This window comes from Macaca thibetana, chromosome 2, assembly GCF_024542745.1.
Source record: "Macaca thibetana thibetana isolate TM-01 chromosome 2, ASM2454274v1, whole genome shotgun sequence".
In the NCBI taxonomy this organism is placed as follows: Eukaryota; Metazoa; Chordata; class Mammalia; order Primates; family Cercopithecidae; genus Macaca; species Macaca thibetana.
This window is the reverse complement of record NC_065579.1, coordinates 18,764,055-18,776,954: the sequence shown is the minus strand read 5'-3', so window position 1 is coordinate 18,776,954 and position 12,900 is coordinate 18,764,055. Positions and strand designations below refer to the sequence as shown.

At 37.5% G+C, this 12,900-nt stretch overlaps 1 protein-coding gene across 16 annotated transcripts in view; it reads left to right on the top strand.

The window, feature by feature from the left end:
* The window catches only part of RBMS3 (RNA binding motif single stranded interacting protein 3), a 1,212,964-nt gene that overhangs the window by 604,857 nt on the left and 595,207 nt on the right, over positions 1–12,900 (top strand). For 10 of the 16 annotated variants that reach the window (XM_050779422.1, XM_050779425.1, XM_050779419.1 and 7 more), the window contains one exon: positions 9,014–9,186. In XM_050779422.1, the coding sequence (XP_050635379.1) occupies positions 9,014–9,186 (173 nt within the window). The remainder of the gene's footprint in view (positions 1–9,013; positions 9,187–12,900) is intronic. The other 6 variants (XM_050779420.1, XM_050779433.1, XM_050779429.1 and 3 more) reach the window with 1 other exon arrangement.

Genomic DNA, 12,900 nt, shown 5'->3' with positions numbered 1-12,900 from the left:
TGTACATTTCGGAAGACCTCTTTATCTCTGATTGCGTTTGACATTGACATGGCTGGCTAGCCCAGAAATCTCCATAAAGAGTTTCTGGTGATCTGTTCTGGGTTTTCACTCATTGCCCACTGATTCTAGTTCATCATGAAAGCAGGCATTTGGGTTGATCTCTAGGTATTCCTTGGACAAACAAAGCAGATATTCCATTATGGTCACTTTCAGTATTTTGGGGGAATGCTCTGATTCTAACAATTATTTTCCATAGTGTAGCTAATACTGTAATCTCCAGCTGGGGAACACATCATGTCTCATTATCCCATAAGGAACCAACCATTATCAACATTGGAGTCCTGAGTATTTTGGGTTATTTTCAAGATATACACTTGACTTTTTAAACTAATGCCATAAGCATTGCAATATCTGAATATATGTTAATTTTGTTTGTATGTATTTAAAGAGATAAAAATTTAGTCAAATTAAAAGAAGAATTGGGCAAAGACCAGATGTCATTGGCATTTGAAAAACTGAGAATCTTTATAAAATTCCATTGATGTCATTTATAGCAACCACTCTTTGCTAGCTTATAAATTTATTAATCAAATTTGTTTATAGGTGCTTGAACTGAACAATAACTAGTTAATTTGTGTTTCCAAGTACCATGAATTTTAAAATGTCATTTAATATCTAAGCCTCTGAATGGAATTCAATGACTTTAAATTAAACCTATTTGTAAATAGCACAGAGCAATGTGTGATTATGCAATCTGCTGAAGTTTTCAAAAACTAACATTTAGAGCAAAAGTGAATCCCATTCTAACAGAATTTTAATAAAAACTCAGTAGTGATTTGTAAATACTTTGAAACAAATTAGCCATTCCATCCACAATGATTGTTTCATCACAGCTTAGTTCTTGATGAAAATGGCAAACCACCGTTCTAATGACATAATTTCATTTCAAGAATAGTGGCTTTCATGTTTAAAAAATCACTGGCTCTTATAGCACCCCCTTCAAGGTGAATTACTCCAACTAGAACTGAGAAGGCAATGCTCATATTGTGGATCTGCCTCGTGGTGATGATAATGACAATGGCAATGATGAGAAAACAAGAAAAAATTACTGAATATTGGCTCTGTGCCAGGCCCTGTGCTAAACATTTGACACATGATTTATACATTTTAGCTTCACAACACTCCAATGAAGTGAAATAATCATAATTCCTCTTTCACTCATGACAAGAGGTTTAAGTGCCTAGTTAGTGGTGGAGCTGGATTCATAGTGGGCAATCTGGAGCTCTTAAGCACCATGTTACCACTGTTGACAGCAGCTATTACCTAGGCCAGTTGATAGAGAATATTCAAATGATTGCCTTTTATGAGGAGTTTTGTCTTTTATTGCTTATTTCCACATCTGAGCTTTGGGTAGGAAAAGAGAAGTAGGACAGATTTTCACCAAACTGTAATAAAAGACCTAATTGAAACAATTGTGTACTATGCTTGTATTCTAGATAATGGAGAGGCAATTGCCTAGCATAAAATTGCAAAGCCATAATGTATGTGGTTCATGAAACCATGGCTATAATTGCATGGCTTGGCTAGATATTAATTTAGCTGTATTTGTTATTACTTGCACAGAGAGTATTCATATTCACCCTCATTTAAGGCTATTATAGACACACTAGTGACTGCCACAGTTCTTACCATGTCCACTCTCTAATGTTGTGTTCACACTAGAGGAGAGGTCTGAAGAATCAAGGTTATGTGGAAATTACACTGTCAAGGAGATGAATCCAATAGCCTGTAGCAGTGTTATCCAGTGAGCAATGGATTACATGTGTACGTGCAAGCTAAATAATGTATGATTTAAGACAATAATGTAGTTTGTATTCATTTTTGGATAGTAAAAGGGTTGGCATGTCAGTCCCTTGGGAGATTTTATCCAGGGCTTTACCCTTGAGTGGATAAAAAGAGTACAAATTCTATTGCATAGGAGATGAATAAAAACAAATTGGGGAGACCATCAGCAGAACAGACTGCTGTGTGATGGAGTCCAAGGCTACTCCAAAACCACCAGACCAACTGCCTCAGGATCCTGCCAGCAACCAGATGCCGGCAATAGAACTGACTGCAGTTTGGCATCAGGGCTCTGTGATTCCCAGCCAAGGGGGATTGCATGCAAAAAATATTTAAAATTCTCTTTGTAAAGAGTTATGTTTTCAATCAGAAGGAGAAGTATGTTTCAGACTTAGTCTGCTGAAAATGAAATGTGGCATACTGACATCTTGGTTGCAGATGGTGGAAGTAAGTATATTGGAGGGGGTGAATGCCATGCGAAGCTGAACTTTGGTTTGGTGGTAAAGTTTTGTTTATGGTTTTTAGGCCATTGAGTTAGTATCATTCTGTGAGGGATACTGTATTAGCCTTTCAAAAGAGGGTCTGGGTCTACTTAAAATAGTGATTCTCAACTGGAAGAGATTTCCCAATCCTACAGGGGGACATATAGCAGTATCTGGAGACATACTTGATTGTCACAAGTTTGGGAGAGGGTAGTGCAACTAGCATCTAGTAGGGAGAGGACAGGAATGCTATAAAATATGTTACCATGTACAGGACAGCTCCCTAAAAGAGAGAATTACCTTGTCCAAAATGTGAGTGTTGCCAAAGTATGGAACTAAGGTTTAAAATTATCTGGCTCATATATATTAACTACAACCCCGCCTGCAGACAAGTGTTCATCAAATATAGTTTGATATCGTATAAAAGAAGATTGTTAAATAATTTGTTTTACTCTATTGATGTGTGAGCAACACTTATTGAATGTCCCAAATCCTTTCTGTTAAAAAAAAAAAAAATATATATATATATATATATATATATAGAAGAAAACACAACTAACCTTTCTCCAAACCTATATACCCAAACCACACATTTTACAAATGTAGTAGGACCCAGTTGATTTACTTTTCAAACTTGAAAAATGAGGCATGTTAACAAAGCACACTAAATGAACAGCTGTTTAGGATGATCTACAAGCCAGTTCATTTTCCTGTTATTAAATAACAAACCATGAATCTTGACAAATGAACCCACTTGTTTGACATTATTTGAAAAACTCATAACATGCTTGGTTCTGATGGTCACTTCCCCTTTGAAATTAAATTTTAAGATGGACTTCATTTAAATTCTGATAGAGAAAAAGAGCCTATTAACCTTCATCTTGACTGTCTGCTGTTTATCATCATCATTCCTTCCCTCCTGCTGATACTTAGACACTCCAGAGCTTTTGCCAGAGCGTCATCCTCCAGTGTTTACTTCAAGGAAGTGTTTATGTTTATTGGTGTCCATATAATTAAGAGCTGAAGTTCTGCAGTGTTATGGGAGACTGCATGGCTTCTGGAGTCAGAGTCCCTGGCCTCAAGTTGGGCTCCAGCTGTGTGACCTTGAGAAGGTCATTTACACTTTTTGTGCCTCAGTTTCCTCATTCATAAAATGAGAAAAATATTATTTGCCTCATTGTGCTGTTATGAAGATAGCGTATAAAATGCTTAGCAAGCAGAAACAGATGCTACCTGTAATTATTAGGATTACTATTTTAGGACTAGCATGTTTTACAATGGATGCTAATTCATCTTATTTCTTTTTCTAAAGAGGACATTGGCACTGATCCTCTGAGATAGCCTCCCTAATGTGTGGCTGAGGGGCTTTAGACCCTATTCCATAATCCCTATCAGAACCTTCCAGCAAAGCTACAATGAATAAACATCTAAGAAAAATCTGCATACTAACCAAGCATATGCAGCTGCAAGAGAAATCCTCTATCTCTCTTCTTCAATCAGAGTGTCGTCCAAAATCCCCTTCTGAATGTGCCATTTCCACCGCTTCTAAGCTGACACTGCAAATTCATAGCAACCCCTTGCCCTGTTATAGTGCAGTGTTACAGTGTTCAGCAACCCCAGACCGTAAACACTCTCTACTCCTAAATAGGATTTATAAAGTGTGACTTTGAGCAATATAGCAAAGTCAGTTTTATCTGCCGGAAAATATTTTTCTTTACTAACATTTTAAAATCCCTTCCTCAGTGCTCCAAAATGATTTAAAAGCTAATCAATGATAAAATTCCAAATCCCTCTAAAGACAAAGAATTGAGAAATGAAGCAGAGCCACTTTAATCAGCAAAGTGGCTGCTGTGACCCATTAACCCCTAGAGATCATTGACACTTCTTTTATTTATTTATTTGTTTTTTAAGGTACTGTTCTTTGGTCATATGTCTTTGGCAGCAAGAACATACAAAATCGCTTTTGCTTTTCACAAATTAATTCATTTAGGTCTGTGCATTTGTCAGGCATTCCTGGAACTTTCTGCCAACATTTTGTTGATTAAAGGATGTGTATTTGCAAAATGGGTGGAGAGGAAGGAATTTATAATTCTTAAAAGCAAAGAATGATTTATAATGCTGACTGCTACCTGAATCAATCAGTGCGTCATCAACAGATAAATGAAATACTAAAGATAAGGAAGAGTTCCCACACTGGGTGTTAAAATCTGCGGATTGATTGGTTCAGTAACACTGAGAACATCGACCACTTTCAGCAGAATTTCTAGAATTTACAAACAAGGATATGACAAAGAAAACTGCCTTTTTGTATTTTGTTCAGAAAGCTTCTGAAATACATTCTTTCTTCACAAGTCTGGTGCTTCCACTCCTAAGTATAAATTACGTATCTCACTTCAGTGCACACAAGTTCCCGATCCTCATCCCAACTTCAATTGGCTTTTGACTATTTTGTTAATTTTTTTCCCAGTGAATTTGCTGGGTCTTTTGGAGGACACATTTATTGTTTTAGGCATCATGCAATTTACTAAATGGTGTTCTGGTTATGGAAATGCTCACAAAGAGCCCTGGGAGGGAAAAGAAGTAAACACATATTGATCATCCTGTAGCTGGTGCTTTCTTATTTGATTAGTCAAGGACTCAGTCTGAACTGGTCCTTCTAATCCGTGATACATAAAGCTGGAGACATTTTTCTGGCTCCCTGGTGGTTTTAAAGGCTATGCAATGGGAAAAACTGCTTTAAACAAAGTCTCATTTTTGAAAAAGCCTGAGCACAGAATGGAATTCAAAGAATTTGGAGAGAGGGGATGTGAAAGTGGTAGCAAACAGCGTTAAAAAGGCCCTGGGAATTTTAAGAGAATAAGGCATATAAGTGAAGTAAAGAGAAATCCCATCTGACCCATTATGAGATACACCAGGAAGCCACTTCGGCAAGCATGTACTGAACACCTACTGTGTGCAGGACTTGTAAAAGAGGTAGAGCGTAAGTTTTGTGAGGATTCCAAGAAGCTAACCAGAATACTTTATGTTAGGAAATAAGTCATAGTTTTTTATGCTAGCTAAGAAACTTAAGCTTTATGTAGATATTAAATATCAAAAAAGCAATGAATATATTCTATTTAATCCAAATACCAGGAAAAGAAAATTTTCTCCGGTGTAATTCGTTTTAAAATTCTACATGAAAAATGTTGATACTAAAGTAATTCTAAAGAATAGTTGAGAAAAATGTTTCTTTCTTTCTTTCTTTCTTTTTTTTTTTTTTTTTTTTTGACAAAGTCTTGCTCTGTCGCCTGGCTGTAGTACAGTGGCACGATCTCGGCTCGCTGCAACCTCTGACTCCTGGGTTCAAGCAATTCTTCTGCCTCAGCCTCCCAAGTAGCTGGGATTACAGGCACGTACCACCATGCCCAGCTAATTTTTGTATTTTTAGTAGACATAGGGTTTCCCTATGTTGGCCAGGATGGTCTTGATCTCCTGACCTTGTGATCCGCCTTCCTTAGCCTCCCAAAGTGCTGGGATTACAGGCGTGAGCCACCGCGCCCAGCTGAAAAATGTTTATTTCAAAGAAGAAATCTGGAGGCTCTGGGTTTTGCTCCTGTCATGTCTACTCTTTCACTTTGGCATTTCTTATCTATTGGTCAAGGTGTGTTTGCATTGCACAATTTTCTTTCTTTTTTATTTTTATTTTATTTTTTTTCTGAGACTGGGTCTTGCTCTGTTGCCCAGGCTGGAGTGCAGTGGCACCATCATGGCTCGCTGCAGCCTCAGCCTCCAGGGTTCAAGTGAACCTCCCACCTCAGCCTCCTGGATAGCTGAGACCACAGGCACATGGCACCACACCCAGCTAATTTTTGTGTTTTTTGTAGAGATGGGGTTTTTCCATGTTGTCCAGGCTGGCCTCGAGCTCCTGGGCTCAAGCAATTCACCCATCTCAGCCTCCCAAAGCGCTAGGATTACAGGCGTGAACCACAGTGCCCAGTCTGGACAATTTTCTTATCCCCAACCTACCCTGACTTCCCAATGAATAAGGGGCATAAAAGATGAAACATGATAGAAAGCTTGAAGCCCACTGCATATGAGATGGTACAGACTCTGGCTGAGGGGAAAAATGAGAATTCAGAGAAAAGGGTGTTTCCAGGAGGCTGGCTGAGATTTTGGTGGCTGACTGTATTCTGAGATTTAGAATTAAGAAGCAGATAAAGCTAACACCAAGTTTTCTAGCATGGAGACTGGCAGAACAACAGCAACACTGAAAGACATGGGGTAATTGTATTGGGTGGCTAGTGTGGGGAATTGGGAATGAGAGAACAGATGCAGTGAGTTGCATTTGATATACTGAATCTAAAGCACATTGTCTTATAGACAGTGGGAAATAGGGACTGACCACATTTAAAATCCTGGAAGGTGTGAAAGATTACTATTGCAACAAACGAAGCTGGGTACTGCTAAAACTTGGCCTTCTTTCTCTATATGCTAAGTGCTGTCTTTATTCCATTTTTTATTATATATATTATAGCCTAAATATTTCTCAAGCACCTACTGTATATCAGGCACTAGACTAGGTGCTAATCATGTATGGGTTTGACACATTCCCTGCTCTCAGGAAGCACACAGATTGGTGCTAGAGACAGGCATTAAATAAGCCAAAAATAATTAAATAAGACCAAATATGCTGAAAGCTTTGGAGGAAAATACCAGTGTTGTAGGATGATACTAAATTTGAAATCAGAAGGATGGATTAGAGCCAGCCGAGTAGAGTAGGGCTGAGAATGGGAAGGGTGAAAAGTTGGGAGTACCACAGTGTCTGGTCTAAGAAGTGATTGGAGAAAAAGTCTGATAAAAAATCATGTGGAGCTTTTAGGACTTTTTAATAAGTTTGGTGGGAAGCCACTGCAGGATTCTACCTAGAAAGTTCAGCTGTCTGTGATTAAGGCCACAGTCAGCTCTATTTCCAGTATATCTCATTATTTACCCAGACCCAACGGGCCTGTCAATTTTGTCAGCGGCACAGGTTTTGGAATGAAAAGACATATTATTTTCATGTTGAATATGTTTCTTGAGGTTTTTTTTAAGAATGAAACTGTAGAGACACAAAGTACATTTCTTTCCCTCAGATTATATTATTCCTTACCTTTATGCCATGGCACAAAAGGTATTATAGTTTGACCTCATCTGAATACTTACTTGCTAATGTTCCAAAAATATGCTGTTTGAGAAATACATACCTTCCAACTGATAAAATAGCTAAAGACTCTTCATCTTCAGATTAGAACCCAGCCCAAAGTTTCCCCCCTGGAATCTTGATGAATGTGCTTATTTTATTTTGGGGTAGCACTTGGGGTCACAACTGAGAAAATTTGGGATAGTTATATAGGTTGATACTACTACAAGACAGATACAAACCACAAGTATTAACATTATTGTTATTTTTACTAATATTGTACACTTACTAATTTCTAGGAACCATTTTGTTTGCACTAACTCAACTTTTTGAAAAAAATCTTATAACTTAAGAGAGTACCGTTATTATCTCCTTCATATTAATGAGAATGCTGCTTCTCAGAGAGGTTAAGTCACCACTTAAAGGTCACAGAGCCAAGAAGAGACACAGCAGGGCCTCAACCTAGACAGTCAGCATTAGTTGAGAAGTTTTGAAGGTATGCCTGTATAAAGAAAGGAATAAGCATAATTAGTAAATATATCTATAAATTCTGGTATGTATAATTTTTAAAACCCTCACATTGTGTATTCTAAATTTCTAGGAGTCATTTTATCATTTTAATTTTGCCATATAATAATGTAATGAATTAAAACAGTGGTTCTCCCAGGGGGAGATTTCTACCAGCACCAGGGAGCATTTGGCAATGTCTGGGAATATTTTTTGGTGATCGCATCTGGGGAATGGGCGTTACTAGAATCTGGGAGATAGAGGCTAACGATGCTACTAAACATGTTACAATGAACAAGGACAGTGCCCAAAACAAAGAATTATCCTGTCCAGATGTTTCATAGTGCCTAGGTTGAGATCCTGGATTAGAGTAATTTAAAGAGGATCTTGAAGGTTAGGAAAGAATGGTAGCCCCATCTTGCAAACAAGGAACATTCAACATAAAGAAACAATTTTGGGAATGTGAGAAAGAGCTAAGATGGATTCATTCATTCAGTCATCCATAGAATCACTATTTGTAGGAATGATTTCTTTGTATCAGGAATTGTGCTGAACAGTAATGTTGAGGAAAACAATGGGAGCCAGTTTCTTTGGAGAAAGGAAGGAACAAAGTTATAGAGGGAAACCAAAGATGCTAGGGTATTAAAGGTAAGCTAGGGTCAGAGTTTATTGCCAAAAGTGACGGTTTTATTAGGGAGGAAGATGTGCTACTTTCCCAGGCTAAGGAGAGTCACTGTAGTCAGAGACAAGTTCAAATGCCATATGCTACTGCCAGGAACACCTGGTAACTGCTTTTTGTCCCTTTTATGGCTGACTTATGCTGATCTGAACAGAAGGCCAGGGTGGGGGAAGCAAATGATATTCTCGAATGCAACAGAGAGTAGTGATAGAAATGTGTGTGTGTGTGCGTGTATGCGTGTGTATTGGAGAGGACACATAGCTTACATTGCTTTCGAGTTGTGCTGCTGGCCTGTGAATAGGTGCTGGCTTTTGTTTTTCCAGTAACAGCTTTTTCTGTTTCCAGCAGTCCTATGCACCAGCTCCCCACCCCATGGCTCCTCCCAGCCCCAGCACAAACAGCAGCAGCAACAACAGCAGCAACAACAGCAGCGGGGAACAGTTGAGTAAAACCAACCTGTACATTCGAGGCCTCCCACCAGGCACCACTGACCAGGACCTAATCAAGCTGTGCCAACCGTAAGTGTCCTTCTGCTGCCTGTGCTGTTTCTCACTCACATACTTGCCTTGGTGGGCAGGATGTGTTATTGCACTCAATGTACTCATCCACTGGTGTCTCAGTGAGGAAGACTCTTCTTTACAAACAGGACTTAAATTTGAGACTCAATGCTAGTTTATTTTTGGGAGTGGAAATAGTTTACGTTTTGTTGTTGAGTGAAGTTCTCGAGCAGATATACGTGGAAATGCTGGCTGATTCATAGATATTTGACCTGCAAGATGAAGATCAGTAAGAGTCACACTCTCAAACCATGTGGCCAGTGGAGTCATTGATAAGTCTCATGAAATAAACGGATTTTCTTGAGAAGTATTAGTGAAGGGAATCTCAAAAACTCAGAAGTGGTAGATTTCAGGATTACCTCGTGTTACAAAGCTTTTCTGGCCAGTGCTCGGTAAATGTACGTTCAGCCAGGATCATGTATTTGGAGAGGCATAAGACTAATCTTCTAGTTTCCTCGAAAACATCTACTGCCTAGTCCAGTGAAGCCATCTCCTACCAAGACTAAGGACCACACTTACTGAGTAGTTTGATATTTGCTTGGAAGCTTGAAAATTATTAAATCCTCTTCAATAATGTTTTCATGAATCTATTATCTACCAACATTTAAGTCATTAGTTCTCTTATTTCTGTGCAAATAAAAACATATTTAAGTACACTTTCCCATACAATTAATAATGAATTAAGAATCATAGACTTGGCTGGGCGCGGTGGCTCACGCCTGTAATCCTAGCACTTTGGGAGGCCGAGGCGGGTAGATCACAAGGTCAGGAGATTGAGATCATCCTGGCTAACACAGTGAAACCCTGTCTCTACTGAAAATACAAAAAAGTTAGCCGGGCGTGGTGGCGGGAGCCTGTAGTCCCAGCTACTCGAGAGGCTGAGGCAGGAGAATGGTGTCAACCCGGGAGGCGGAGCTTGCAGTGAGCCGAGATTGAGCCACCGCACTCCAGCCTGGGCAACAGAGCTGTATTTCTAGGTTAGTATCTGATTATTTTCAAAATAATATTAGAACATATATTTGTCATTTGATTGTGACTTAGCTGTGTATTTTTAAAGTTTAAAAAACTATTACTCAATTGTTATTTTTCTCTTTTGCAATGCTTTTTAATAAGCCATGAGAATATTTATTTTGTAAATGTTCTGACCTCTAAAATATTGAAAGAGGAAAACAAAGCAGGCAATATTTATTTGCCTTTGTCCTAGATTTTAAGATTGGGAGTACATATCAACACAACGGAAAGTGGCAGATAAACCAACATACAAATACGTAACTATCCAATTGTTTGACAAAACAGTAGATAGATTAGGGTGGGAGTACCCTGTTACTATTGAGTGCCTTGATTTGTGAAAAAGGCAAGGCAGAACCTTAAAAGATAAATATATATATATTTTAATTTGTTCAAAAAATGTTAAATGTGCCAGAGCTCAGACATACAAATATACGTTAGATTTTGGCCTATAGAATATTGAGGTTGAGAATCAGAAGATAAATAATTCAACTTCTTTTGTTGTTTAAAAAATCTAAACTCTATTTTGAAAAGCAAGGTCTTTGAAAATGTAAAAGATTATAGACTTCATGATAGAAGGTTCGGATGAAGTAAAAAGCAAAATAGCTATTGTTCTTGATTTATATTTGAAACTCATTTTTTTTAAAGGTAGCTATTAGGAAAAGATTCTTTCTTGCTGCTCTTTACCACTTGGAGAGCTGGGTGACACACAGATGTCTGGGCCCAAGCAATTATGTTTCACTGGGTCTGGGGTAGAGCCCAAGAATATGTATTTCAAACAGGATCTTTATTTAGTGTTGTTGATCTTTTGTGAAGCACTTCTCTCAACAGTCTTGAAGACCACCAACTATTTCTATTGTATAAAGTTTCACTAACTGATGAGGGTAGTCGCGATGGAATTTTGAGTGTTAAAACCTGCTCAACCACTGTGTAATCTTGAGGCAAATCACTTCCTCCCTCTAAGCCTCAGTTTCCTCTTTTCTTAAAAGACTGGGTTGGTTTTTATTATTTCTGTGTTTACTTGTAATATCAGCAGTGTGCTGGAGCTGCCTCTGACTAACACACTTGAGCTAATTGTTAAATATTCAAGAATTTTGTGAGCAATCTGTTACAGACTTGGTAGCATGAAATTGGCCCTTGTGGGAGTATTTATAACACAGGAATCAGCACATCCTGCAAATCAGAGCTTTTTAAATTTTTATTTTATTGAAGAGCTGCTGTATGAACACACCACTGATGTAGCATCATACTATGAATTGCTGTGTCAATATCCATTTCTGCATAGAAGTGCCAGAATTTTGTAAATGGAAATTATTACTTAAAAGCCTATATTGCCATTTTTAACTCAGAGAAGAGATGTGGTAACACAGAAACATTCTTATTGAGGGAACAAGTTTTGTTAATGTTTTTATGTGCATTTGATAAAGAATATTAAGTGAACAGAGGATAATAGTTACTTGTTCATATTAATATTTGTCCACTAATAAGATCTGGCCCATTTATTGTTATTGTACAAATGTTTGTGGGTTCTCCTGTTACTGCAGTGATCTAGAACTGGGGTTTATTGCTTAGATTCTTTTTCCTGGACAATCTTAAAGAACCGATGTGATTGGGCAACATAATGTAGTGGAAGTAACTGTGCACTGTGAGATCTATCTTTCAATCTTGGCTATGCTATCAAGTGAGTCTGTGGCCTTAGAGTAATGACTTGCTGCCTCTTAACTTTGGTTTCCCCCATATACAATATAATGGATTTGAACTCAACAATCTTTTATGTTTTTTTCATTCTAAAATTCTGATATTTGATTGAGGACCTCATTATTTAGCTGCAAAACTTCCTCAAGATCACATTTTATATCTTTCTCCAATCCCCTCATGCAGTGTTGGCAGGGGCACAGTCAGAATTTATTCAGCTTCATGGATGTGACCTGATGGCTGAAAAAACCTTTAGTAAGAGACCAATGTAGGTCATTTGTAAAACCTTGTTTCTCTCTCTCTCTCCCTCTCTCTCTTTCTCTCTCTCCTTCCTAGTGTTGTCCTCTCACAGTGCTTGTTACCATTTTGCATTAGCAGTCTTCCAAAGATTAAAATCACTTTCCATTCCTGTAACTCATCTCACACTTTAAAATAATTTCACTCACAAAACAGATAATTTTAGTAGATTTAAATGAACTTGCCATCAAGATTCATTTTCCATATTTATTTCTATGAAATTATAAGTACTTTTAGAGTTAATATTCCTTAAAGGAAATGCAATATTTGCTAATATCCATTGTAATAAAATAATAGAAAACAGATACACAAAACAACATATTGCCTTTTTTTAAAAAAAGGTATAGACATATTGGATTTTCTGGTATGAGTATATAATATCCATGTTAATGCTAATGAACAGTAAGAAAATGGTATTAAAGAAAAAGAAATTGCATTATTTCTCAATATATAATCTGAGAGCAAATTTTTATTAAGGAGATCTATTCACATTCATCATTAAAGCTTCTATGTTCAGATCACACGTAAAATCAAAGAAAAGAAGATAAGACTGAAGAATAATAGATATAAAGAATGATTTTACTCTATGGAAAAATCTTTCTAGTTATACCTATGTTTTGGATGAATACATTATACTGGGTGTAGTATAGAAAATAGTATAGTTAAAAAACCTTG